Source organism: Podarcis liolepis (genome assembly GCF_965112155.1).
Source record: "Podarcis liolepis genome assembly, chromosome: 12".
Taxonomy (NCBI): Eukaryota; Metazoa; Chordata; class Lepidosauria; order Squamata; family Lacertidae; genus Podarcis; species Podarcis liolepis.
Window position 1 is genome coordinate 3,702,223 of NC_139563.1, and position 27,999 is coordinate 3,730,221.

At 47.1% G+C, this 27,999-nt stretch overlaps 1 protein-coding gene across 2 annotated transcripts; it reads right to left on the bottom strand.

Annotated features, from left to right (window-relative positions):
- Window positions 1-965: 965 nt before the first annotated feature.
- On the bottom strand, window positions 966-27,965 carry SRI (sorcin). 2 transcript variants are annotated; one of them, XM_083467275.1, is made up of 8 exons: window positions 27,689-27,965; window positions 16,862-16,945; window positions 11,278-11,347; window positions 10,933-10,976; window positions 9,178-9,325; window positions 8,811-8,924; window positions 5,696-5,754; window positions 966-3,004 (listed from the first exon to the last, which is right to left on the bottom strand). In XM_083467275.1, exons 1-8 carry the CDS (start codon window positions 27,737-27,739, stop codon window positions 2,978-2,980), a joined length of 597 nt encoding a protein of 198 aa, XP_083323401.1. In that variant the 5' UTR covers window positions 27,740-27,965; the 3' UTR covers window positions 966-2,977. The 2 variants fall into 2 exon arrangements, with proteins under 2 accessions (XP_083323401.1, XP_083323402.1); XM_083467276.1 differs by lacking the exon at window positions 16,862-16,945 and having other exon boundaries at window positions 27,689-27,929.
- Between the last annotated feature and the right edge of the window lie 34 nt (window positions 27,966-27,999).

Here is a 27,999-nt window from a genome sequence, read left to right on the forward strand (position 1 = left end):
CTGTGGCAGTTTATTTCCTGGGGTAAAATCCAAAAAACACCTCAATAACCTCAATCCTAAAAAAAGCTTGAAATATATACCATATTTTTTGCTCTATAAGACTCACTTTTTCCCTCCTAAAAAGTAAGGGGAAATGTGTGTGCGTTTTATGGAGCGAATGCAGGCTGCGCAGCTATCCCAGAAGCCAGAACAGCAAGAGGGATTGCTGCTTTCACTGCACAGCGATCCCTCTTGCTGTTCTGGCTTCTGAGATTCAGAATATTTTTTTTCTTGTTTTCCTCCTCCAAAAACTAGGTGCGTCTTATAATGCGAAAAATATAGTGTGTGTGTGTATATATAAAATGTCCAGCCAGACCAGTTTTTCATTTTTTCAATTTTTATGTATGTATGTATATGTGTGTGTGTATATATATTTTGACCACGTCAGACCAACACGGCTACCTACCCGAATATAAAAAAACCCTCAACAACTTCAGTCCTAAAACAAGGTCAACAACTTTGGTCGGCCCTTCTCTTCATCAAATCTGGCCCTCTTTGAAAAAAGTTCGGACACCCCTGCCTTAGAGGCTTCCCCAACCTTTGACACATTGAGCTGAAAGCAGACAACTCTGCAAGGCACCAAAGAATCAAGCCCAGTTACCTGCAAGCCAGGCGTCAAAAGATCTCTGCTGGGCTGTTCTCAGGCTGAACAGTTGCCAGAAACTACATGAAAAGAGAAGACCCTTGTGCTCAATGTTCCGCTTACAGGTTTCCCATGAGGACATCTGGCTCGCCTCTTTGAGAACAGGACTTGATGGACCATTGGCCTCATCCAGAAGGTTCTTACATTCTTAAATCAAAAACCACACTTTAAAAATGCAATGGAAATTCGGCTCGTGCAATCTTGAGGTTTTGGGAAATCTCTACAAGGAACTGCGTGTTTTTGCAAAGGCTGGGATAATGGAATAGCTTGTTACTGTCAAAACTTTGTTCACCGTAATTTATTAATATAATTAGTGATAGTAGTACAGATAATGCAGTACAAACATTTTATATTTTTTTTCTTCTTACACTTTGAACAGCGGCAGATCAACATTTTACCTAGACTGATGCAAGACGGCATTACTTGGGATAATTCATGGTCAACGTAGTTTCAGAACAGCCTAAACTAGATTCAGACTACCAAAGAAAGCTGCACATTCTTAACTTCCGTATCATGCGTTAGTCACGGCATCTGTCTCGCAAAATAAAACATTCTAGCATTTCTCAACCTGCTCATCAGCCCCTGTGCTCCTTCCCAGCAAGGAAGCAAAGGATTTTACACATATAGAAAGTCCAGCTATGACTGCTTTGTGGTTAGGTTTGAATACGATTAAAAGACCATAAAGGAACTGATAAAAGAGTTCTCATACATTCAGGCAGTTGGAACCCCTTTCACGCAAAGTAGAGAGTTTCCGTTCCTCTATTCCTGCTCAGGGTGGTTCCTGAAATCTTGACACGGAATCTTTTAAATGCAAACAGGAAATTTAGGGCAGACAGATTCACTTGCCTGGAAGGTGATGATCACCGTTTTATTTTCCAACTTCGGGGAAAGAAGCAGCCAGAATACCAACAGGTTAGAATTATCTTTTGTTGATAGGGAGACTGGAACTTCAGATTCCCTGATTGCAACTAATCCTGGCATTCCCAGTTTTGTTCGGTACTAACTCCCTGACCGTAAGCTGTTGGGATTATACCACCAAGCTGTGATAAAGGCAATTGAGTAAATTAGTGTTGCCTAACGTACTAAGCACACAACCGAGAACGTGGATTATCTTTCACATTTTTGCAGGGTTCCCAGCTGCCAATCCAGAGATCACACCTAGAAGTCTGAAGCTCTAAGAATGTAGCTAACCCAGCCCCTTTCCTTCCTTCCTTCCTTCCTTCCTTCCTTCCTTCCTTCCTTCCTTCCTTCCTTCCTTCCTCAATTCCTGCCAATTTTAACCCTTCTCCAGCACCTAAAATTCAGTGGGCACCTAAAAAGCAGATAGGTTTTGCTCCGTTCATCAAGATTAAAGAATACTTCCTGCAATTAAATAAGAGTGCTACCATACTCCACTTGCTAGTATAATTGTGAAGGAGCACATTCCATGCACAAGCAACCAGAATATTTAAGCAAAATAAGGTATGCCAAGCAACGTTCGGCAAATAACTTCATTTTAATGAAGCCGCAAGCGCATGGGAAGTAAGGAGCACAACACAGAAGTTGTGTTTCCGTGGAGCGGAGAAATAAAATCTTCTCCTACAGAAGAATATAAGGCATTCATTCAAGGTTTCCCCCCAAATCTTGACGAGATTATAGCCTTGTACCTAACTTTTTATGCATGGCTTTTTAGCACAGGAAAACGAGGAAGTTTTATGTTTACAAGGTAGCAGGAAGCAGAACCGAAAGACCTAAGCACTCTCTTACGTCAGAAAACTCTTTAATTCATAATATGCAGCTTGGCACAATTAGCTGGACTAATCATCAGTGAATATTTCCTGCATTTAGAAAACATGATAAATATCAGAAGGGCAAGCAGAACGTTCTTTTTTCAGAAGCAAGACCTTGATCGCTTTATTCCAAGACTTGCAGGCAGCTTCCACTGACGCTTTCTGCATTTGTTTTCACACAATTCCTCTCCTCTGGCCAGGTACAAAGAGTATGTTCCAATATGAATAGTTTAAAAAACAGTACAAGAAGAGATGGTAAAAAGAAAGAAAAAAACAGAGTCAACTTTTTAAAAAGTCCGTATCAAGCAAAATTATAAATATGCTAGACAAATCAACTCCAAAACAGGATTTATTGTGTTTTGTTAGTTATCAAAACTATAAAAAGCATATAAATCAATATTTATAAAATAGGCAAATACCACTATTTAGTTACACAGCCATGATAACTTTTTTTTTTTTTTTTTGGTGCAAAGCAAAAACAAATTGGAATGTGGCTCATGCTCGCCCGTTCTTCCTTCATCTTGAATTAGATGCTCATCACACACTGGATGAACTGCAGAAAGGGAAAGAGAGAGACATGCGTTATCATCACTAGAGAGCCCCTGTGGTGTAGTGGTTAGGGTGGCGGACTGGGACCTGGGAGACCAGGGTGCAATCCCTCACTGGGAGGCCTCGGGAGTCAGTCACTGCCCTCGGCCTAACCCACCTCACAGGGTTGTTGAGGGTATTCAATGATGAGGGGAAGAACCATGTAGCTCCTTGGTGGAAAAAGTGGGATATACAGTATTTTTCGCTCTATAAGACTCACATTTTCCCTCCTAAAAAGTAAGGGGAAATGTGTGTGCGTCTTTTGGAGCGAATGCAGGCTGCGCAGCTATCCCAGAAGCCAGAACAGCAAGAGGGACTGCTGCTTTCACTGCACAGCGATCCCTCTTGCTGTTCTGGCTTCCGAGATTCAGAATATTTTTTCTCCTCCAAAAACTAGGTGCGTCTTGTGGTCTGGTGCGTCTTATAGTGCGAAAAATGTGGTGAACACCGTATTTTTCGCTCTATGGGACGCACCTTTTCCCCTCCAAAAAATAAGGGGAAATGTGTGTGCGTCCTATGGAGCGAATGCAGGCTCCTTGGCTTCAGCGATAGCAACACAAAGCCTCCGAAGCGCAGAGGGAGCGCTCCCCCCGCGCTCTGGAGGCTTCGCGTTGCTTTTGCTGAAGCCGCCTGAAGCCCCCGGAGCGCAGTGGGAACTCCCGCTGCACTCCGGGGGCTTCAGGCAGCTATCTGCAAGGTTTCGGAGCGCAGCAGGAATTCCCGCTGCGCTCCGAAGGCTTGCGGATAGCCACCTGAAGCCAGGAGAGCAAAAGGGGTCGGTGCACACTGACCCCTCTTGCTCTCCTGGCTTTGCTTCGCTGGAGAGGCGCTGCAGTTTCCCCTCTCTGCACAGCGCCCCTTCAGCGAAGCGGGAGGAGAAATGGAAGGGGCTCCGTTTCTCCTGCCACTTCGCTGAAGTGGCGCTATGCAGAGAGGGGGAGAATTTTTCCCCCTGTTATCCCCCTCCTATGGTCCGGTGCGTCCTATAGAGCGAAAACTACAGTGCATGAAATAACTGTGGCACGATGCTTTCCAGGATGCATCAGTCTCGAGAGACAACGGAGTCCGCCTCCGGGGGTGAAGCCAAACCGCTGTGTTTGCAGCACCGAAGTGACCTCCCTGGGGCGCAGGCTGGCCAGTGTGTCAGAGCAAGACGTTGGGTACCAGCTGGACTGCAGGAGATGATGGAAGGAGGCGCCTTAGGGACTGCACTGTAGAGGGGTGGAGAACTTCTGATCCTCCAGATCATGGGTAGGTAAACTAAGGCCCTGGGGGCTGGATCCAGCCCAATCGCCTTCTAAATCCGGCCCACGGACGGTCCAGGAATCAGCGTGTTTTTACATGAGTAGAATGTGTGCTTTTATTTAAGATGCATCTCTGGGTTATTTGGGGGGCATAAGAATTCGTTCATTTCTTCTTCAAAATATCATCCGGCCCCCCACAAGGTCTGAGGGACAGTGGACCGGCCCCCTGCTGAAAACATTTGCTGACCCCTGCTCCAGATGAACGGTTCTCAAACTTTTTACTCTGGGCCACGCTTTCAGAATAAGAATTTGCTTGCGCCACACTGAATTTTATATTGATCAGAAATGCAGTCATACCTTGGAAGTAGAACGGAATCTGTTCCGGAAGGTCGAACGGACTCCATTCGACTTCCAAAACGTTTGGAACCCAAATCAGACATTCAAAGAACGTTCGAAAACCGGAACACTCACTTCTGGGTTTTGATCGTTCAGGAGCCAAGGCATTTGAGATCCAAGGTATGACTATACACTGGAAAATGCCACTAGGATTCTCCTCAGTATTGCCTGATGATGCTCTTGCTTTCACTCTGCAAATTATCTGTCCCTATACTGCAAATCAGGGGACGTGGGTGGCGCTGTGGTCTAAACCACAGAGCCTAGAGCTTGCCGATCAGAAGGTCGGCGGTTCGAATCCCCGCGACGGGGTGAGCTCCCGTTGCTCGGTCCCTGCTCCTGCCAACCTAGCAGTTTGAAAGCACCTCACCAAGTAGATAAATAGGTACCGCTCTGGAGGGAAGGTAAACAGCGTTTCCGTGCGCTGCTCTGGTTCACCAGAAGCGGCTTAGTCATGCTGTCCACATGACCCAGAAGCTGTACGCCGGCTCCCTTGGCCAGTAAAGCGAGATGAGCTCTGCAACCCCAGAGTCGGTCACGACTGGACCTAATGGTCAGGGGTCCCTTTACCTTTCCTATTCTGCAAATCATCAAAATTATTTTGACACTATACCATACTGCAGCGAGCTGTTAAAATGTTGCTTGGGTTGTCTCTGATTCTTCCTGCCACCCTCTCCTGCCACAACCGTTGAGAACCACTGCTCCAGCTGAACCCCAACTCTTCTATCAGCTCCAGTGAGCATGGCAAATGGCCAGGAATGATGGGAGTTGTAGTCGGGGAACAACTGGCCGTGATAAGCCAAGACTGATGGGAGTTGGGGTTCAGCAACACCTGGACAGCTGCAGGTTCCTCACCCCCATTGTAGGAAGTGCTGACTACATACAAGGCAGTTTTCTAGATTTCTGTAGCTGCAAATAATACCCCCAAGCTCCTGGGAGGAAGGACCAGGAGTTCAAAGCCTGGAGCTCTTGGCTTATAAGTTGCTGCAACTTCATCACAAAGCAGGAAATGGACTTACATCATCGTACTGGAAGTTGACCATTCCCTGCTGAGCTGCATCTCGTCTCCGAAAACTATCTGCAAATGCAGCACAGGAAAAACCGCATTAGCACAGGAGCCAGGATACACAAAAGCCCCAAGTGGATGAATACAAGTGGGAAGTTAGCATTTTTTAGTGCAGAAAGTATTGATCTGATGTGTAGAGATCTTTCCTATTCTACTTAATTCAAGAGGGCTCTGGAAGCTTCTCTGTGTGAAAGAAACAAGCAGAAGGTTCATGATGTTTGTGTTATTCCTTCAGAGAGTACAGCTGGCGTGAACTGGTTCTGTTATCTCTTCTGTCAAGGTCATGATGACTATAATAATAAGGCCAGAAAACGCCTGGGTTTCACTCTTTTCTATCTCTCTTTATTTCTGGTGTGATGTTCTGTACATAGTATGCTTAGTGTTAAGATTTTAGACTTATAATAAGTTATTTTAAGTTTAATTTAAGTCTGCTGCAATTGGATTTCTTACGGACAGGGCCAATCCTGAATGTATTGGATTTGTGACAATTATGCTCATTTGCCTTCAGTAGCAGTAAAGCTCTGCTGGATCAAATATTCATTGACTCTGGTCTATTTTTGGGGAACCTTGCAACTTGTTTAAGTTTTTACTCTGCTAACTATATGTTGGAATCTGCTCTGGATCAATACTGAGTAGAATTCCACGACAGGCACAGAAACTCACACCCACCCTCTCTATATCTGCCCGCCAGCCTGCTATTAAACAACACATTTTTGTGATTTATTTTTAGGTGAAAGCTTCTTGTTAGCAGCCCTTTTGGGTGGGAGGACGGCTTCACAGGATTTCCACCTTACTCTGCCGTACTCAAGAGTTCAGAACAACAAACCCCTGTGTTGCAAACTTAGTACAACAAACAATACAAGCAACACGAAGACCAGTTTACTAGATAGCACTGCTATTCTTATTGCATAATATACATGATTTAGTACAACAAAAACTTTTTTAGGCGTTCATGGCGATCCCGGATAATCTGACTGTTTCGCTGGATATCCTCATGACCACTGCTCCTTGTACATTTTTCTAATCTATGGATTAGAAGTTTTACCACTTAGCCCACAGGATAGCATCTATTACCTTGTTTCAATCATAGACTTATTATACTAAAGGAATGGGTTTCCCAAACCCAAAACTGACTGTGCAGGCAGTTTGAAACTGCACCAAAATCCCCATTTTTCCTTCGCTAAAATCCATTAACGAGCTCTGAGTCAATGTATAAACAAAAACCCGGCCGTGCTCAGAGCCCTCTCCTTTATCAGTTTGTGACGGCAGGGATGACCCTGACTGCACCAGTAGAACAGAGAAGACACGTCCGTGCCTTATCTTATGTGCTGACCACAAAAGACGGACAGACCTTAGTCCGGAACAACGCCAAAGCGTGTTCTCGGAGATGATGATCTCTTCCTCCAAGATAAGAGTAGGAAAGAATTCCCTTTTATGGTTAAGAATACCACAGCAAAAACATATGTGATGTCAACCTGCGTACATAGGCTGACGTTGTTGGATTTATATGGGAAGGAGGGAGAGGGTGAATGGAGGATATATATTCTGCATGAAACTTGTCATTTCTTTGGACTTGCTGTGGTCTTGATCGTGCGAGTGCCTTCTGCTATCCGGAGAGCAGAATAAACGCTTTCTTTGAACCAACCTCGGTGTCATTTGACTTCCTCCTGTCCCGGAGCAACGCAGACCCAATCGGTGAACTCAAATAAGGCTAGAATACTTCTACGGACTTTCAAAGATTGGCAGACGTGTGTGTTCATTCGCTTTCAAATATATTAGAGAATTCACAAGTGTGCACATTTTGCTTTTGTTGTACTAAATCATGTATATTATGAAATAAGAATTGCAGTGCTATCTAGTAAACTGGTCTTCGTGTTGCTTGCATGGTTTCTTGTTCTACTCAAGAGTTCATCTGGAGCGTTCGGTTCTGGGGAATGCACTTTGAGACGCGAAGGAGTTCGGGAAAGAGAAAGGGAGATAGCTGGCGATACTGAGCCCAAGTCCGACACAGAAAGCTTGGCGGAACTGGATATGTTTAGCCTTTGATGAAGAGAAAAGAAGGATCTGATTGCACTCTTTAAATAACCTGAAGGGTTGAGACGCAGAATGGAGCCAAGAGCGGGTCTCCGCTGACCCAAATGTGAGACTGGACAAGTTACAGGAGGAAAGATTTGCACTGAGAAAAAATCAGAGGACGCCTGACAGCAAAGAGGAATTTGACAGTGGGACCCCTGGCTAGATGGGGGTTGGGGGGGGCCTTCAAAAGTTCCCATTTTTTTTTCTCTGGGCCACACTTTGAATAAAAATTTGCCTGCGTCACACCGATTTTTTGGCAAGAAAAGCAAAACGAAACAACACCTAGCAGTGTTTGATTTATAACACAGAATGCAAGTACTTTATAATATGATCATGGGGCACCCAGAAAGTATAAAACAAGAACAGGAATTATAATTATAAATGAGCCTCTTACGTATGTATTTTAAGTAGATATGCAAAGTCAATGGGTGGTGTGAGCTTCCTTTTTCTGCTAGGTCTAATTTGAGACAAGTAAGCTCTCTTCTCCTCATCAACGCAAACAAGCCTTTCCCTTTTCTGATCGTCTACATTTGTCAGAGTTTAAAATCCCTGTTCACAACAGTATGTCCTGGACAACTGTAGAAGAATAATCAAAAGTATTCTCCAGCGCTCTGTTCAAACAGTGATTCTGGATCACAGCTGGGCTTGTCCGCAGAATCCTTTGATGTTCTTGCTCTCATTTTGAAAATATATCTACCCATACTCAGCAAATAAAAAAATAATAATTTGATACTATACTATGCTACACTGAAATGTTTAAATGTTTCATTGATTGTCCTTGAATAAATTTTATTATTATTATTATTATTATTATTATTATTATTATTATTATTATTAAATCTTCCTGCCACATCTGCCATCCTCTCCCTGCTACACCTTTGGAGAACCACAGCCTTACAGAGACCTGCAATTCTCTGTTTCTGCGATTAACCTCAAAAAGGAGCCTGGTCTTATTAATAGAAATTTCGTTATGAATTGAGAAAGCCCCGTACCAGTGAGAGCTCTGAGCTTAACGCAGCAGGCGATGTAGTCATCAAAACTGATCTTGCCACGAGTGCTGTATCGCTTGGAAATGCCGTTGATGGCTTGGGGACTCAGCCGAAATCCTGGACAGAAGGAGAGAGCGGGAATCATAAAACTGCACAATTAGAAGGTACCCAGAGGATCAGCTAATGCCGGCACCCCCAACCTGCGGCCCTCCAGATGTTTTTGGCCTACAACTCCCATGATCCCTAGCTAGCAGGACCAGTGGTCAGGGATGATGGGAATTGTAGTCCAAAACAGCTGGAGGGCCGAAGGTTGGGGATGCCTGATCTAATGCAACCGTTTCCCAGCCAGCGCAAAGTCTCCCAAGCTCACCCATGGATGTCAACGCCTTCTGCAGCTCCTGGGAATCGACCGTGCCGCTGCGATCGCTGTCGACGCTCATGAAGTGTTGCCGCCAGCCGTTCAGCACGGCCCAGAGCTCTTTAAACTCATTGAAGCCCATCGTGCCAGACATATCTCTCTGCGCAGCGGCTAAGGATCACTTCACGTCAATAACTGGATCAATATCCTTTCATGTGCTTGAGAAACATCAGCTACGGTTTCCCTACACTCGTGTGTGTGTGTGTGTGTGTGTGTGTGTGTAAATGTTTTATTTATTTTCCATTTAATAATACACATTCACATCATTATTATCCACTTTACCTCCCGGGCTCTTTAGAGCCTATCGATTTCCTTCCCTCCTGCCTCCTGGCTTTCAAAATTAACCTTTATATCATTGCATTTGGTACGTTTTCCTATTCCAATTACATTCATTGCAGAATAACTCACAATTTAAATAAATATAGAAAGGTAGAGAGCTTCTCATTACAGTCATACCTCGGGTTACAGACACTTCAGGTTGTGTTTTTTCGGGTTAAAGGTAAAGGTAAAGGGACCCCTGACCATTAGGTCCAGTCGTGGCCGACTCTGCGGTTGCGACGCTCATCTCGCTTTACTGGCCGAGGGAGCCGGCATACAGCTTCAGGGTCATGTGGCCGGCATGACTAAGCCGCTTCTGGCGAACCAGAGCAGCGCACGGAAACGCCGTTCACCTTCCCGCCGGAGCGGTACCTATTTATCTACTTGCACTTGGACGTGCTTTCGAACTGCTAGGTTGGCAGGAGCAAGGACCGAGTAACGGGAGCTCACCCCGTCGCAGGTATTCGAACCGCCGACCTTCTGATTGGCAAGTCCTAGGCTCTGTGGTTTAACCCACAGCGCCACCCGTGTCCCTTTTTTCGGGTTATGGACCACAAAAACCTGGAAGTACCGGAATGGGTTACGGTCCGGGTTTCGGCAGTCGTGCATGCGGAGAAGTGCTATGCACAGAAGCCCCGAATCGCAACCCGCGCAGACCCGCCACTGCGGCTCGTGAATGCTGCGGCATGTGAACGTGCCTCCCGCATGGATCACATTCACAACCAGAGCGTCCACTGTTCAAGTCTTCAGCTAATCCTGCTAGTGATGTTAATTGCTTACAATAATCTTTCAGATATCGTATAAATTTACTCCAGTCCTTTTGGAATACCTGATCATGCTGCTTTCGAATTTTTCCCGTCAGCTTCGCCAGTTCTGCAAAGTCCATCATCTTCATCTGCCACTCTCCTTTCATTGGGTTTCCCTACACTTTGGAGGGGCCACTGTCCCCTTGTTTAATAAACTCTCATCCCCAGCGACCCCTTCTCTCCTCCCCTCCCCAAACCAATATTCAGAATAGCACTTTGCAAGGCCCACTTAGGAAGGTAATAGCACAAGAAAATTTAAAGCGGTAACAATTAATTGCACATTTGCTCCAAAGCAAGTGAAAGCTATTTAGTTTAATCACCGGATTTTTTGCTCCATAAGATGCACTTTTTCCCTCCTAAAAAGGGGACATATCTGTGTGTCGGCAGATCACAGATCCAGGAAGTGTGAAGGGGCTCAAAGCAACAGCTTAAATAGCATATTTTTTTACCTCCCTCACCCCCTGGGTAAAATAATAATAATAATAATTTCAGCCACCTAGAAGCACAAGTAATAATTGCAATGAGAATCATTAATTATAATAATACAAATATTATAAGTCATAGCCAAATGTGCAAAGGATACGTCGAGCATGGAGATCATGAGCCTGCAGGTCTCTAGGTTGAAAGCTGTTTAAAGAAAAACAGAAGCAGTCAACAAAAAAATAAGGTTTTTTTCCTCTCTCTCTCTCTCTTGCCCCCCCCCCCCCGCCCAAGCCAAGAGTGGTTTCCAAGGAGAAAAGTATGAACAGCATATTAATTCCTCGAGATTAGTTTTCCTTCAAACATTTCGATATGTTAAAAGAGGGATAGGAAGAGATGCTTTTAAAAATGCAAGAGGGAAAGTAGCAACGTTTGCAACCAGTTCCGGGTCTTGTCGCTTTGGCTGCAACAAGACTCAGCACAGCTGATCCATTTGGGTCAAACTTACGTTTATAGGCTCCTGCAATCCCTGACTGGGTCAGACATCTCTGCAGCTCGTCAGCATCTATTTGACCGTCCTGTGGAAAACAGAAAGAGCATCGCACCAGGGTTACTGCCCTTGTGCCAGAGACCTGACCATCTCTGCAATAATAATAATAATTTATAATAATAATTTATTATTTATATCCCGCCCATCTGGCTGAGTTTCCCCAGCCGCTCTGGGCGGCTCCCAGTGTTAAAACATTCCATGTTTAAGTTGATCAGGTCTAACATGGTTTCTTTAAGCTAAAATCTGAAGCAAGCTTGCGGTTTTAAACTATGCACACTTGAGAAAGGCAGTCTGTGGATGTTGCGGCCAATTTTAAACACAAACCCCCTTAAACATTTCTAAAATGAGAGACAGAAGGAACAGACTCAAATACACTTAACGGACAACACACATAACAGACAACATGTAACATGTAAACATACATATTTCCATCCTTTAGTTGGTTATTGTAAGGAGTTAGCTCGCTTCAATATTGGTTTCATTAAGCGAAGTTAGTAGGAAGGTCGCACATGAAGTGGTTTTATGAGCCTCCTTGCCTCTTCAAACACACCACCAGTTAATCAAACTGGCAGGGCTCACAACGCTTGGTTGACTGGGTACCCCTTTGTACAGTGGTGCCCCGCAAGACGAATGCCTCGCAAGACGGAAAACCCGCTAGATGAAAGGGTTTTCCGTTTTTGAGCTGCTTCGCAAGACGAATTTCCCTATGGGCTTGCTTCGCAAGACGAAAACGTCTCGCGAGTGTTCCAATTTTTTTCCGCTTTCCCCCCCTTTTTCTAAGCTGCTAAGCCGCTAATAGCCTTTTAGCCGCTAATCCGCTAAGCCTTTAATAGCCGCTAATCGCGCTAATCCGTTAATAGGGTTGCTTCGCAAGACGAAAAAACCGCTAGACGAAGAGACTCGCGGAACGGATTATTTTCGTCTTGCGAGGCACCACTGTATATGCATGCAGTTTTGTTTTGTTTTTTTCATTTTAAATTAACTGTAAACATGCAATTTCTCAAAACGACGGAGACCTTTGGGATAACAAGCAGTCCTGGAGAGAGATGACCAGGCTAGGACAAGAACAAACTTGCACACATCCTTTTCCCCTGTTACCTGGAAGACGTGGTAGATAATTTATTCCGGTTGGAGACCAGCTTATAAAACACACTTGGGGGTACAATCCGACTTGCCGATCGTCAGGTCGGCGGTTTGAATCCCCGCGGCGGGGTGCACTCCCGTTGCTTGGTCCCAGCGCCTGCCAACCTAGCAGTTCGAAAGCACCCCCGGGTGCAAGTAGATAAATAGGGACCGCTTACTAGCGGGAAGGTAAACGGCGTTTCCATGTGCTGCGCTGGCTCGCCAGATGCAGCCTGTCACGCTGGCCACGTGACCCGGAAGTGCCTTCGGACAGCGCTGGCCCCCGGCCTCTTAAGCAAGATGGGCGCGCAACCCCAGAGTCGGATATGACTGGCCCGTATGGGCAGGGGTACCTTTACCTTTACCAAGACCAGCGAGGGCAGAGCCGAACTTCTGGTGCCTGTTGCCTGGCAATTATTAAGACTGAGAAGGTGTCAACGATCTTCAAATATCTGAAGGGCTGTCATCACAGAGAAAATGGAGCAAGCTTGTTTGCTGTTGCTCCAGAAAGGACGACCCAAACCAATGGATTTGAGTTACCAAAAAAGGAGATTCTGAATAAATCTTAGGAAGAACTTTCTCAAAAAGTGAAGGACTCTCCCATCTGCCTAGGTGTCTTTAGACCTGCTTCGAAAGCGGTTAGACTAGATCAGCGTTTCCCAAACTTGGGCTTCCAGCTGTTTGTTGGACTACAACTCCCATCATCCTTCATCACTGCTAGCTAGGGATGATGGGAGTTGTAGTCCAACAAACCCATGTTTGGGAAACACTGGACTAGAGAAACCTTCGGGTCCCTTCCGACTCTACAATGCGTCTATGATTCTGTGAGCTTCTGATCCTTGCTCCCGGCGAGCTTTTGTGTTTTGCAAGGATATCCTTATTGATGCAAAGCAGGAAAGCACACATTTGCCTTCCTGTTTGGACAAAAACAGCAGTGTCTAGTTTGGGACAAAGAAGGATCAAGTTCCTAATCACTATCCGAAAGGGGGAGAAGTGAACATGTGTGAGGGCCGAACGAAGTTGTTGATTGAAGTGTACCCCAAAGTTGTTGAGGTTTTTTTTAGGATTTTATCCCCAGGACATATACTGCCGTGGGGGCCAGATTAAATCAACAGGCAGGCCAGATTAGGCCCCTGAAACGGACTGCTCTATATGATTCAAGCGTTAGTCTTTCCAAATTTAAAAGGACCTCAAACGAGGCCGGAATTTGAGCGCCACCCTCAAACATGCAAACTATAGATGCGGAAAAATGAGTCATTTTTATAGCTTCGTTTCCCAGGGCAGGACATGCTAAACGCGTTACGACAGAAACTTGTTCAAATAACTAAAAATAAAATAATTTAAGAGAGGTGATCAGAAGTCCTACACACCCTGTCTACATTCTGAAACTCACGTTCCCTAGCCCTGGGAGGAGTTTGGATGCAATGAAAACTCAAAGAGTCCCCATTCGAGGCTGCAAAGAGAGGATCGGAAAAGTTCACGTTGAAGCAAACCAGAGTTTCCCATTATGCCAGAACTGGGGAAACTGCGGTTTGCTTAAACTAGGGTTGGCAAGAACAAGTCAGGGTAAAACTGTGGTTCCTTATTCTGGTTTGTTGCGATGCCACAGACTTAACCAACTTTCAGGTTTTGTAAGACACCAACTCCCAGCAAGCAGCCAGCATGTCCAATGGGCAGAGTGCTGGAGACCAACAACATCCGAAAGACCCCGTGTTGGGGGAAGCCTGGTTTAAAGAGACGACTGTCCTCCAAGTTCAGACATCCCATGGGAGTGCAGTTTGCTTAAAAGTAGATCTGAAATATTCTAGTCTCCTCCTTGGAACCACGAAAGAGGAAGAGAGGGACGCATTAGAAACTTATGGCTTGTTTGTGTAGAAGGAAACCGTATTTTCCTTGATACGCCCCCAAAGGACATTTGTGGTCAATTAAAAAATATACTGGTGAGTCAGTTAGCATGCAAGCAGTCTTATCGGAATTGGCGTGAGCTTGAAGGCATAGTGGAGGGGGGATAACAGTGAAATAGAAGCATGGGGGTGATCTACTGGACCACCAGGGTAATCGACAGATCTTCTTTGCTCTAAGTTATGGAGGTTTTTGGTTTTGACTGACAGATTTAATCTGACAGCCTAGTACAGAAGAAGTCACAGTATAAGGAAAAAAAACCAGGCAGAGGCTGGGTACTTCTTTTCTTTAATGTGGTCCCTACTCCAGACTAGCCGTTTAAATGATGAGTCTTCTCTGCAAGACGGTTGGCATTCTTTTCTTTTTTTTAAAAAAAAAAAATTATACTTTTCAATTCTATACATTTCATTAATTTTACTATCGTTTTAACATTTCAAAGTCTGGCTTCCTTCCCCCCCTTTCTGCTGTTCCGTATTTTTTAATATCTTCTGCATATCCCAATTCATTCAATTTGCTCCTTTAACTATCTGCTTTAAATATAAACTCTTACGAAACTGCAGAGTATTACAATAATCCTGCCAATGATTTTGTCTGTTTGCAATTCACCTGTAAATATTCAAATAAACCCTTTCCATTGTTTTATAAAAGTGTTTGTTAGCTTGGTTTCTTATTCTTCCAGTAAGTTTCGCCATTTCTGCACATTCCAAGACGACTGGCGTTCTGAATTAAAACCCGAAGGTTGCAATTCAGCCGGAGGAAGAGCTTTTCCTTAAAACTCAGAAGTGCTTTTGCAAGTTCCTGCACTGCAGGGAGACTTGGGCTACTAAAACCCTTGGAAATCCCTTCAAAGTCCACAAACCCAAGCTGCCACTATGCAGTCAGAACATTTCATGGCTGAATCAGCCACAGATCTTCCTAGCTAAAGCCCAATATGCCAGCCACTTCTGACACCCTTTGTTGGCTCACTGTTCAATGACCGTTTGCTGAGCCTAATAAAATGAAGAATTATAGTAGGGACTGAAATACAGCATCTGCCTACAATTCGGGGGTCTAAATAGGGGCATTAAGGGGACGCGGGTGGCGCTGGGGGTTAAACCACAGAGCCTAGGACTTGCCGATCAGAAGGTCGGCGGTTCGAATCCCCGCGACGGGGAGAGCTCCCGTTGCTCGGTCCCTGCTCCTGCCAACCTAGCAGTTCGAAAGCACGTCAAAGTGCAAGTAGATAAATAGGTACCACTCTGGTGGGAAGGTGAACGGCGTTTCCGTGCGCTGCTCTGGTTCGCCAGAAGCGGCTTAGTCATGCTGGCCACACGACCCGGAAGCTATACGCTGGCTCCCTCGGCCAATAAAGCGAGATGAGCGCCGCAACCCCAGAGTCGGCCACGACTGGACCTAATGGTCAGGGGTCCTTTTACCTTTGCTATGGGGGCACTGGCTGCAGCAACTGTCACGCAAAGCTGCATTATTCAAAAGTTACCAAGCTAGTGGAATATGCAGAAATGGCCAGACTGAAATGGCCACCCCCATCGTTCAGCCCAGACACTGAGGTCCAGCTCCGAGGGCCTTCTGGCGGTTCCCTCCCTGTGAGAAGTGAGGTTACAGGGAACCAGGCAGAGGGCCTTCTCGGTGGTGGCGCCCTCCCATCAGATGTCAAGGAAATAAGCAGCCATCCTATTTTTAAAAAAATCAAAAAATCATTCCAGTAGCACCTTAGAGACCAACTAAGTTTGTTATTGGTATGAGCTTTCGTGTGCATGCAGATAGCTGAAGAAGATGTCTGAAGAAGTGTGCATGCACACAAAAGCTCATACCAATAACAAACTTAGTTGGTCTCTAAGGTGCTACTGGAAGGAATTATTTTTTATTTTGTTTCGACTACGGCAGACCAGCACGGCTACCTACCTGTAACTAGAACTATTTTTAAAAGACATCTGAAGGGCGCCCTGTTTAGGGAAGTTTTTTAATATTTAATGCTGTATTGTTTTTAACACTCGATTGGGAGCCGCCCAGAGTAGCTGGGGAAACTCAGCCAGATGGACGGGGTAAAAATAAAATAATAATAATAATTGGAATAACTTTTTAATATACTTAAAAGACCACGGTAGAACACTAAGATCATTGGCAGGGATGCAATGACACTTGTAATGTGAAATGAAATTTGGTTACTCTGATTATATAATGGATGGGTGACAGTAAAAGATGCAGGAAAAAGGAAAAAGATAACATTTTCCAAAATGGAACCCATGGAAGGAGGGGAGGAGGTCCGTAGGTTCTAAAAAAAATTTTATGTTTCAGAATTGTTAGTCATTATGTATAAATTTATGTAAAACCAATAAAAAATTATAAAAACAACAAAACATCACTGCTCTTAGGGTTCCACACCCCTGGGAATATATGTCACTGGCAAAAGCACACACTAGGTGTTTGCCCCCGCTGCAGATGAATTAAGGGACAGCGAGGAAAAATAGCGTCTAATATTTGCTGTGTAAATCTGGGGGTGGGGAGGGGGGAGCCATACCTGCCCAGCAACCGCAGCAAAATAGCCATATAAAGGATCTTGCGCTTGGCCAGCAAAGGAAGGTCCGCCGGGGGCACTCCCATACTACAAATAAAAAAAAAAATGGGAAGAAATTAAATCAAGGAATTTTCACCGTCGTTTTGAGCTGACTGGCACACACGTTTACTGGAAAGCCGGCCCCACAGCCTTCCATGGGAACAGCAGTCTCAATACAGTGGTGCCCCGCAAGACGAAAAACTCGCTAGACGAAAGAGTTTTCTGTTTTTTGAGTCGTTCCGCAAGACGGATTTCCCTATGGGCTTGCTTCGCAAGACGAAACGTCTTGCGAGTTCTTGCGAGTTTGTTTCCTTTTTCTTTAAGCCGCTAAGCCGCTAATAGGGTTGCTTCGCAAGATGAAAAAACCGCAAGACGAAGAGACTCGCAGAACGGATTAATTTCGTCTTGCGAGGCACCACTGTACACGCAAAACCTATTCTTAATCCCCGTGTTCATAAAAGCAGTTTCGACAGTGAAACCTGGACACGTTGCAAGTTCGGGTCCGACAAACACCAAATTGCAGTTTTAAGTCGTCCGGCCAAAGGGCTGCTGTAAGTCACTAAATCAAGTCACATTTCCCCACCAGCACTTTGGATAATTCTGCAGCGGTGATGCTTGTGAACCAGGAAAACATATTGCACTTTTTCACTACCAAGGAAGGCACACTTCTGAATCATTCTGCAGGCTGCACCTACAATCCTGTACCCACTTACCTGGGGGTAAGCTTACTTAGGTAAAGGTAAAGGGCCCCCTGACCATTAGGTCCAATCGTGGCCGACTCTGGGGTTGTGGCGCTCATCTCGCTTTATTGGCCGAGGGAGCCGGTATACAGCTTCCGGGTCATGTGGCCAGCAGGACTAAGCTGCTTCTGGCGAACCAGAGCAGCACACGGAAACGCCGTTTACCTTCCCACTGGAGCGATACCTATTTATCTACTTGCACTGGCATACTTTCGAACTGCTAGGTTGGCAGGAGCAGGGACCGAGCAACGGGAGCTCACCCCGTGGCGGGGATTTGAACCGCCGACCTTCTGATCGGCAAGTCCTAGGCTCTGTGGTTTAACCCACAACACCACCCGCGTCCCTGTAAGCTTACTTACCCCCAGGTAAAAAGGTCTAGGATTGGACAGTTAGTTGCTCTTAAATCCTACTGAAACTGAGGCTGCAACTAACTCATCCCCTTGACCTTCGACAGATCTCCCCATGTGGATTACAGCCGTACCTTGGTTCTTGAACGTCATCCGTTCCAGAAGTCCACTCAACTCCCAAAAACGTTCGGAAACCAAAGCGCGGCTTCCGGTTGGCTGCAGGAGCTTCATGCAGCCAATTGGAAGCCTCGTCGAATTTCGGCTTCCAAAGAACGTTGGCAAACCGGAACACTTACTACCAGGTTGGCTGCGTTCGGGAGCCAAAACGTTCACGTACCAAGGTGTTCGTGAACCAAGGTACGACCGTACATAGAAGGGCAAGCATTAGTTCAATGTGTTTTCAATGGAACGCAACTTGAACCCAGTCGGAGTCCAACAGTTATATATTTTAGTGTATTTTTGGTTCTATGGAAGCCGCCCAGAGTGGCTGGGGAGGCCCAGCCAGATGGGCAGGGTACAAATAATTAATTATTAATTATTATTATTATTAATTATTATTATTATTATTATTATTATTATTATTATTATTATTAACAACAGCCCAAAGCCCTTCACACCCCCTGCTTTCCAACATGAATTTTCTTCTATGGTCAAGTGCCCATAAAAAATATCAGGAGCACAGTTAGAAATTAGCCAGGCGCCAGGTGCGTTTTGCAACTGGCGTGGGTCCAATTGCAACCACTCCGGGTGCCGGGTTGATGACTGACATCTCCACCTGGCTGGTCCCTCCAGCTTTCTTAATCAGGTCAGCAGAGGAGCTAATTTATTGCATTTATCTTCCACCTTTATATCCAAGGATTCCATGGTTCACCCCCCCCACCTCATCTCATCTGTACAACGACCCTGTGAGGTGGGTGAAGAGGCTGCGACTGACTCCAAGGTCACCCAGGGAACTTCAGGACCAAGTGGGGATTTGAACCCTGATCGCCCAGGTCCTTGTTCGACACTCTGACCACTACACCACACTTCCCTCCTAGAGTCCTTCTGTGATGGGGTTAGTGGACGCTTGGGTTGCGAACGTGATCCATGCGGGATGCATGTTCGCAACCAGCAGCGTTCGCAACCCGCAGTGGCGCACACATGGGTTGGGATTCGGTGCTTCTGCGCAAAGCACGATTTAGTGCTTCTGCACATGCGCGACTGCCAAAACCCAGAAGTAACCCGGTCTGATACTTCCAGTTTTCGGTGGTCCGTAACCCAAAAAAATGCAACCTGAAGCGTCTGTAACCCGAGGTATGACTGTAAATCAATATGGGGAAATCAAAATGTCACTTACAGCAGGATGTGAAATATTTTTCTCGAACCTCGAACTTGTTTCATTCTGAATCGTTTTATTTGATGCTTTATTGCGCTTTTAAAGTGCTTTGAGATTTTTTTCTATCCAATAAAATACATTGGCATAGAAATGAAATAATAGTAATAATAATAATAATAATAATAATAATAATAATAATAATAATACAGTGGTACTTCTGCTTACAAACGCTTTGGGTTACGAACTCCGCTAACCCGGAAGCAGCTGCGAACTTTGCCCCAGGATGCGAATGGAAATCGCGCGCCAGAGGTGCATGCGCAGTGGGAAACCCCATTAGCAAAAGCACGCCTCAGGATAAGAACCGTTTCAGCTTAGGAACGAGCCTCCTAAATGGCCTCGGTTCAGTAGACCTGAAGGAGCATCTCCACCTCCATCGTTCAGCCTGGACACTGAGGTTCCAGCGCCAAGGGCCTTCTGGCGGTTCCCTCATTGCGAGAAGTGAGGTTACAGGGAACCAGGCAGAGGGCCTTCTTGGTGGTGGCACCCACCATGCGGAACACCCTTCCAGCAGATGTCAAAGGAAATAAGCAACTATTTTACTTTTAAAAGACATCTGGAGGCAGCCCTGTTTAGGGAAGTTTTTAATGTCTGACGCTGTATTGTTTTTAATATTCAGTTGGAAGCCGCCCATAGTGGCTAGGAAAACCCAGCCAGATGGGAGGGGTATAAATAATATATTATTATTATTATTATTATTATTATTATTATTATTATTATTATTATTATTATTATTACTATTATTATTATTATTATTATTATTAATGAATTAAGTTCGTAACCAGAGTACCACTGTAAAGCACATTGCAAGAAAAATAAAAGGTGCCTAAACATTCTGTTGTGGCGACCGTAACCTAGGTTTAAAGTGCCATTTGACAATGTGCTTATACTTCTAAAACCGCAAAAATTGTTCTCTTTCTCTGAACAATGTCGGACTCTCCCTTTTGAAATGTCACTGAGCTTCTGCCGTATTTCCCGTCAGCCTCTCCTGCCTCGCCCCATGCCCACCCGGGAAACAAAGAGCGGTGCACAATGCAAAATGTTTGCACATGACCTGTCACAGGCCCACAAATTTCTAGAAGTGAGAAACACGGGAGTCGCTGGGCAGAGCCGTGTGACGTGGAAATGTCCTTGTTTGTGGAAAGCAAACATCCATTGAGTGCTGGGTATAAGCTCACACACCTCCATTAGTTTACAAAGGGCGTGGAAAAATCTCTGAAATGGGCGCAGCGGAAGATTCTTCTCCTATCCAGGTTGGGCTTGGTGGCCAGATCCCATGACCTGGAGATCAGGCACAGGGTCCTGTGGCTTGGTGCATATTCCGACTCAACATCTCCAGGATATCTGAAAACGCTTGACCTTCGACAGATCTCCCCATGAGGATAACAGCCATACCTTGGTTCTTGAACATAATCCGTGCCAGAAGTCCGTTCGACTCCCGAAAACGTTCGGAAACCAAAGCGCGGCTTCCGATTGGCTGCAGGAGCTTCCTGCAGCCAAGTCGGACGTTCAGCTTCCAAAGAACGTTCACAAACCAGAACACTTACTGTATTTTTCGCCCTATAGGACACACTTTTTCCCCTCCAAAAATGAAGGGGAAATGTGTGTGTGTCCTATGGGGCGAATGCAGGCTTTCGCTGAAGCCTGGAGAGCGAGAGGGGTCGGTGCGCACCGAGCCCTCTTGCTCTCCAGGCTTCAGGAAGCTATCCCCCCAGCCGCGCAAGGTCCCAGAGCGATGGCGAACGTGCGCGCACCATCGCCAGCGCTCTCCGACCTGCTCTGGGGACTGGGGGCGGGGGAAGCTCGGGCTTCCACCACCCCCAGCCCCTGCAAGCTCCGGGAGCGATGGCAAAGGTGAGCGCACCTTCGCCATCACTCCCAGAGCTTGCGGGGCCGGGGGTGGGGGAGGCCCAAGCTGGGGGTGGGGGAGGCCGAGCCACGCAAGGTCCCAGAGCGATGGCGAAGGTGCGCGCACCTTCGGCATCGCTCTCCGACCCGTTCGCGGGGCTGGGGTCAGGGGAAGCTCCGGCTTCCCCAGCCCCCAGCTGCGCAAGCTCCGAGAGCGATGGCGAACGTGCGCGCACCATCGCCAGCGCTCTCCGACCTGCTCTGGGGGCTGGGGGCGGGGGAAGCTCGGGCTTCCCCCACCCCCAGCCCCGCAAGCTCCAGGAGCCACTCTGGCTCCCATTCTGGGGGCTGGGGTCGGGGGAAGCTCGGGCTTCTCCCGCCCCAGCCCCGCACCTGGGGGGGGAATAATTTTTTTTCCTTTATTTCCCCCCCCCCCAAAAAAATCTAGGTGCGTCCTATGGGCCGGTGCGTCCTATAGGGCGAAAAATACGGTAATTCCAGGTTTGCGGCGTTCGGGAGCCAAAACGTACAACCACCAAGGCATTTGAGAACCAAGGTACGACTGTACAGTCATACCTCATGTTGCGTCCGCTTCAGGTTGCGTTTTTTTGGGGTTGTGGACTGTCGAAACCTGGAAGTACCGGAACGGGTTACTTCCGGGTTTTGGCAGTCGCGCATGCGCAGAAGCACTAAATCATGCTTTGCGCATGCGCAGACGTGCCAAATTGCAACCCGCGTGTGCGCAGACGCGGGTTGTGAACGCTGCGGGTCGCGAATGTGCATCCCACACGGATCACATTCGCAACCCGAGCGTCCACTGTACATAGAAAGGCAAGCTTCAGTTCAACGTGTTTGAAACAGGGTTGTCGATTAGTTTTAATATACTGTATTTTTTCGTGTATAACATGCCCCTGTGTATAAGACTATTTTGGGGGGGGGCTAAAAATTGAGAAAATGGGGAGGAGATTGCCCTTGTTTAAGACGACCCCAATCGTTTTACATTATTTTATCATAAAAGAACCCTAGTCTTATACACAGAAAAGTACGGTACTTAAAAAAAAAAAAATCTGGATTTGTCATTTTGGCCATGGGTGGGGATCTTTCACCCAGCCCAAATCTATTTCAGACCAGTCTCTCATCGAGTTATTTTTCTTGCTAATGGCTCCTGATCTAATTTCACACTAATGTAAACCAAGACCCATCATCACTCCACATTTATTTTTTAATATTGAAGATGCTGGAAAGTAGCTCTGTATTCTACTCAACCGCAGTATTTTCTTCTTGTTGTTGATCTGTACATCTTATTGAATATTTAAAGCTGCATTTTTAAAAAGCAAAACATATATAATCTGGATTAAAATAAATATGAATACCTGAACGTGAAGCCTGAAGGGAACGATGGCAAATGTACAATATTTACAGGTGTTTGCGGGGCTTCATTTTAAATATCCAGCCTTTTAGAGAGGCCGATGCTTCTACTGACCAAGCTTGGTGGTTTTCTTCCAGAAGGCAGATGAGGTTTAGCAATGCAGAGTTCAAGCGTCACCCAAGGGAGAGCATAGACAAATGGAAGCATCTATTTCTGCTCAAGAGCATCGTGGAAAGCAAACACATTACGCCCGGTAATTATTCCGGCGGCAGAGTCTCAGATGAGTTTTTACCGCTCCCTGCTTGGGGTTTTTTAGAGCCAAGCTGCAGAAGAGGCCATTTATCTTCCCTTTCCCTGCCCTCCCCCAAAAAGGAAGCGTGGCCTAGTGGTTTGAGTGTTTGACTTGAGCTCAGGGAGACGTGGATTAAGGTCCCCACGCGGCCACGAAAAGCTCACTGGCGAACGTCACAGGCGAGCCACTGTCTCTCACTCGTCCAGCAGCCTGTTTTGAAACCTGATCAGCGAGAAGCAGGTTCGAGTTCCGCTGCACGCGGAAGATGGTGGGAAACAACCTTGATCCCTTGTGACAATCGCAGCGCAACCAGCTGGCTGCAGGCAGGCAATGTTCCCTGCCCTTTGGAGCCTTTGCGGCCGCCGCAACATCAAAAGCCCATCCTCAGAGGTTGTGTGAACCGCCCTGCCCTGGGTCAAGGTCCAAAGCGCTCAGGGCAAGCCATTATTTGGGCACCTGCAAAAGAACACCCCGCAGCCCTTTCCCCCTGGGAGCAAAAATACGCACAATGAAGATAATACATTAACGAGCTGACACTGATTGCCTTTCAAAATCTTCTCTCTTAGGCGGCTGCCTCATTTTATCAACAGTAGGACTAGACCGGGGTAGGCAACCTAAGGCCTGGGGGTCAGATGCGGCCCATTCGCCTTCTCATTCTGGCCCACGGACGGTCCAGGAATCAGCGTGTTTTTACATGAGTAGAATGTGTGCTTTTATTTAAAATGCATCTCTGGGTTATTTGTGGGGCATAGGAATTCGTTCATTTTTGTTTTTCAAAATATAGTCTGGCCCCCTACAAGGTCTGAGGGACAGTGGACCGGACCCCTGCTGAAAAAGTTTGCTGACCCCTGGACTAGACCCAGAGCAATCCTACACAGACTTGCTTTTGAGTAGACCACAGCGACACAGCGGGGCTTATTTGGGAGTTCACAGGACTTATCCTGATGATGATTTAATTAAAGAAGCGACGTTAGATGGAACCCTGAGTCCGTAGGAGCCAAGTCCTAGGGGCCCAGGGGTCTTTGGCCCCCCCAATAAAATATTTAAGGGGGTTAAAGGTAAAGGGACCCCTGACCATTAGGTCCAGGCGTGGCCGACTCTGGGGTTGCGGTGCTCATCTCGCTTTATTGGCCGAGGGAGCCGGCGTACAGCTTCCGGGTCATGTGGCCAGCAGGACTAAGCCGCTTCTGGCGAACTAGAGCAGCGCACGGAAATGCCGTTTACCTTCCCGCCGGAGTGGTACCTATTTATCTACTTGCACTTTGACGTGCTTTCGAACTGCTAGGTTGGTAGGAGCAGGGACTGAGAAACGGGAACTCACCCCGTCGCGGGGATTCAAACCGCCGACCTTCTGATCGGCAAGTCCTAGGCTCTGTGGCTTAACCCACAAAAGTTGATGGGCACTGTCATTCAAATGATGGATGTGCACTGAATCACATGAATTATTATGCAGGGCGGGGCTTCCCCCCCATCACATATTTTATTCAAGGTTGGGTCCATTGACTGTGTCACTATTCACACTGATGGAGTAGTTTTCCTGCCAACATTTCAGCTTCATAGGACGGGCCCCAAATGCCTAACTTTATACAATTCCATTTGGTCTCCCTCACCCTACAGGATTTGACCTACATTGGCTCCCAGTCCGTTTCCAAGCACAATTACAAGTGTTGCTGCTGACCTTTCAAGCCCTAAACCAGTGTTTCCCAACCGGTGTTCCGCGGCACACTAGTGTGCCGCGAGACGTTGCCTGGTGTGCCGTGGGAGGGAGGCGGGCGAGTCGGGCGGCGAGAGGTGGGGCGGCGGCGGCGAGGAGAGGCCGCCCAGCGCGGGGCTCTCGCCGTCTGCCTGCCTGGCTGCCTGCGTGGCGCTGACGTCACGGGGCTGTAACGTGCCCCACATAGGCACACGCGGGGCGGCGAGCTCCCTCCCTCCCACATCCCATCGCCGCTCGCTTCGGCCGGCCTACTGGGCTGTCGCAGGCGGAAGGCCTGCGCATGCGCGAGGTTTTCGCGCCTTCGGGATTGCCTTCACGCCTTCCTCCTCCCGGGTCCTTGAGAGCGCGGGAAGCGGCAGCGCGAGACCAGCGTTGAGCCTGGTAGGTATTGCGCTTGCCAAGGCAGTCATTTGGGAAATGAAAACTTGCAAAGCAAGCAACCAGTTCAATCTGAAGTACGTGTATGCTTAATATCCTGTATCTGAAACCTGTTCTGCCCCCTCCCCCACACTTGGTGCCATTTTCATCTACACATGCAGCAGAGGAAGTTGACCCAGAATAGTACCAATTCAGATGGCAGATGGGAGAATGACAGTGCAGAATGCTTTCCCATGTAGAACAGTCCCTGCAAATAAAAACCTAGCATATTTGGAAGAGGGATGCTAGCCTAACCATTACCTTCTATGCTGTTACTATTTTTTTATTTTTTTTTACATAAGTAAAAAGTGACCTTTCCCCATCTGGCATGGTGGTGTGCCTCGAGATTTTTTTCATGAAACAAGTGTGCCTTTGCCCAAAAAAGGTTGGGAAACACTGCCCTAAACGGCCTTGGTCCAGTATACCTGAAGGAGAATCTCCACCCCCATCGTTCAGCCCGGACACTGAGGTCCAGCTCCGAGGGCCTTCTGGCAGTTCCCTTCCTGCGAGAAGCAAAGCTACAGGGAACCAAGCAGAGGGCCTTCTTGGTAGTGGCACCCACCCTGTGGAACGCCCTTCCGCCAGATGTCAAAGAGAAAAAGAACTACAATCATACCTCGCGTTGAAGTAGCTTCAAGTTAAGTATTTTCGGGTTGCGCTCTACGGTGACCCAGAAGTAACGGAGTGCGTTACTTCTGGGTTTCACCACTCACACATGCGCAGACGCTCAAAATGACGTCATGCGCAGAAGCGGCAACACGCGACCCATGCACATGCAGATGCGTGTTGCGTTTACTTCAGGATGTGAACGGGGCTCTGGAACAGATCCCTTTGTATCTTCAGAATGTGAACAGGGCTCTGGAACAGATCCCTTTGTATCCAGAGGTACCACTGTACCAGACTTTTAGAAGACATCTGAAGGCAGCCCTGTTTAGGGAAGCTTTTAAAGTTTAACAGACCACTGTATTTTAATACTCTTGTTGGAAGCCGCCCAGAGTGGCTGGGGAAACCCAGCCAGATGGGTGGGGTATAAATAATACAGTGGTGCCTCGCAAGACGAAAAGAATTCGTTTCGCGAGTCTTTTCGTCTTGCGATGTTTTTCGTCTTGCGAAGCACGGTGCGTCGCAACTGCGCCTCTTCAAGCGGCTTTAAAAAAAAAGTGCAAGACGTTTTCATCTTGCGAAGTGAGCCCATAGGGAAATTCGTCTAGCGAAACAACGCAAAACCGAAAAACCCTTTCGTCTAGCGAGTTTTTCGTCTTGTGAGGCATTCGTCTTGCGGGGCACCACTGTAAATTCTATTCTATTCTACTCAACTGCCCACCCCCTGAACGACAAGGCCCCAAACGTTGCAAACTTATCTCATAGGGGAGATGTAGGAAAACACTAAGAAGGGAATCCAAGATGGATGGGAGTTTCTTAAAGGTTTCTTAAACTGAAGGCTCAAATTGCAGACGATTCCAGGAAGAAAGAAAAGTGGGAGGCATCTAAGGAAACTGGTGTGGCTGAGAGTTAAGAAATGGAAGAATGGGAAAATCACAAACATTATACACGAATAACTAACAGCTGCAGGGTGAAGGTCAGGCTGGCGAAAGCTCAGAATGAGCTCAGGCTTGCAAGAGAGTTTGATAATAACAAAAAAAGATTTATTCAGCTATGTCTGAAGTATGAGGAAGAACAAGCAAGTGGTAGGGCTTCTGCGTGGAGAACACGGAGAAATGATATTGGGTGATAGAGAAAAGGTGGAACTACTCCACACCGGCTTTGCCTGTCTTCAGCCAAAAGGAATGTGACGCCCAACCTGGTGATAACGGAATAAATGGTGTAAGGAGGGAGCTGCAGCCCGAGATAGGAAAAGAGGTAGTAAGGGAACGCCTATCTATTTGAAATTAATTCAGATTTCAAGGGCCTGATGAGCTGCACCGAAGGGTGCTAAAGGAGCTTGCGGACGGTCTAGGAATCAGCATGTTTTTACATGAGTAGAAGGTGTGCTGTTATTTAAAATGCATATCTGGGTTATTTGTGGGGCCTGCCTGGTGTTTTTACATGAGTAGAAGGTGTGCTTTTATTTAAAATGAACCACTGTGTTATTTGTGGGGCATAGGAATCCGTTCATTCCCCCCCCAAAAAAAATATATAGTCCGGGCTCCCACAAGGTCTGAGGGACTGTGGACCGGCCCCCTGCTGAAAACGTTTGCTTACCCCTGATTTCGCATTTAAAGAAGCTTTTAAAAAAAAACAACCACCCACAAAATAAAATGGTGTATCCATTTTTTTAGGAAACAAACAAGCAAAGGCGCCTGGAGGGAACGCAGCGCGATGGTGGCATGTATTAAAACATTACACAACGTTGAAACATTTTAACCAGGAGGGGGAGAGCCCTGCGAGGTCGACCACCCACCAACCAACGATCCTTTCCCCCCCTTGGCGCCCCCATCCTCGCTTCCCACCCCCATTTACGGACCAGTTCCCCCCCATTTATCCCCCTCCCCTAACGCCTTGCGGGGGAGGGGGAGAGAAGAGCGGGGGAGGGGAAAGGGGGAAAGCGAAAGTGTGAAGAGGGAGAATGTGGGGAGGGGAGGCGCCCCCACCCATGCTCTTTGCAGGCCTTTGGGCCGCGTGCACCGCCCTCCGAGGGCCGCCCTTGCTCCCCATCCCCCGCTGGTCCATCCATCCCTGCATCCTCGCTCACCTGGCCCTGGTAATAGCCACCTCCGGCGCCGGGATGCCCAGGATACGCCATGGCCGATGTGCTCCTCGCTGCTGCAAACCAACCCGACCTCGCCGGCTCCGCGCCTCCTCCTACTCTCCGGGGAGGTCCGGATCAAACCATTGGCGAGGGGGGAGGCAGGGGGAGGGGTCTGGAAAAGGGGGTCTCTGGGCGCCCCTCTGCAGGCGCTAGAAGGGTTGGGGTCTCGAAGAGGTCTCCAAAGGACTCGGGCCCCCCCCTCGCCAAGGTTCTGCAAAATGGGGGGGTGGGAATGCTGGGAATGACTCTTGGAG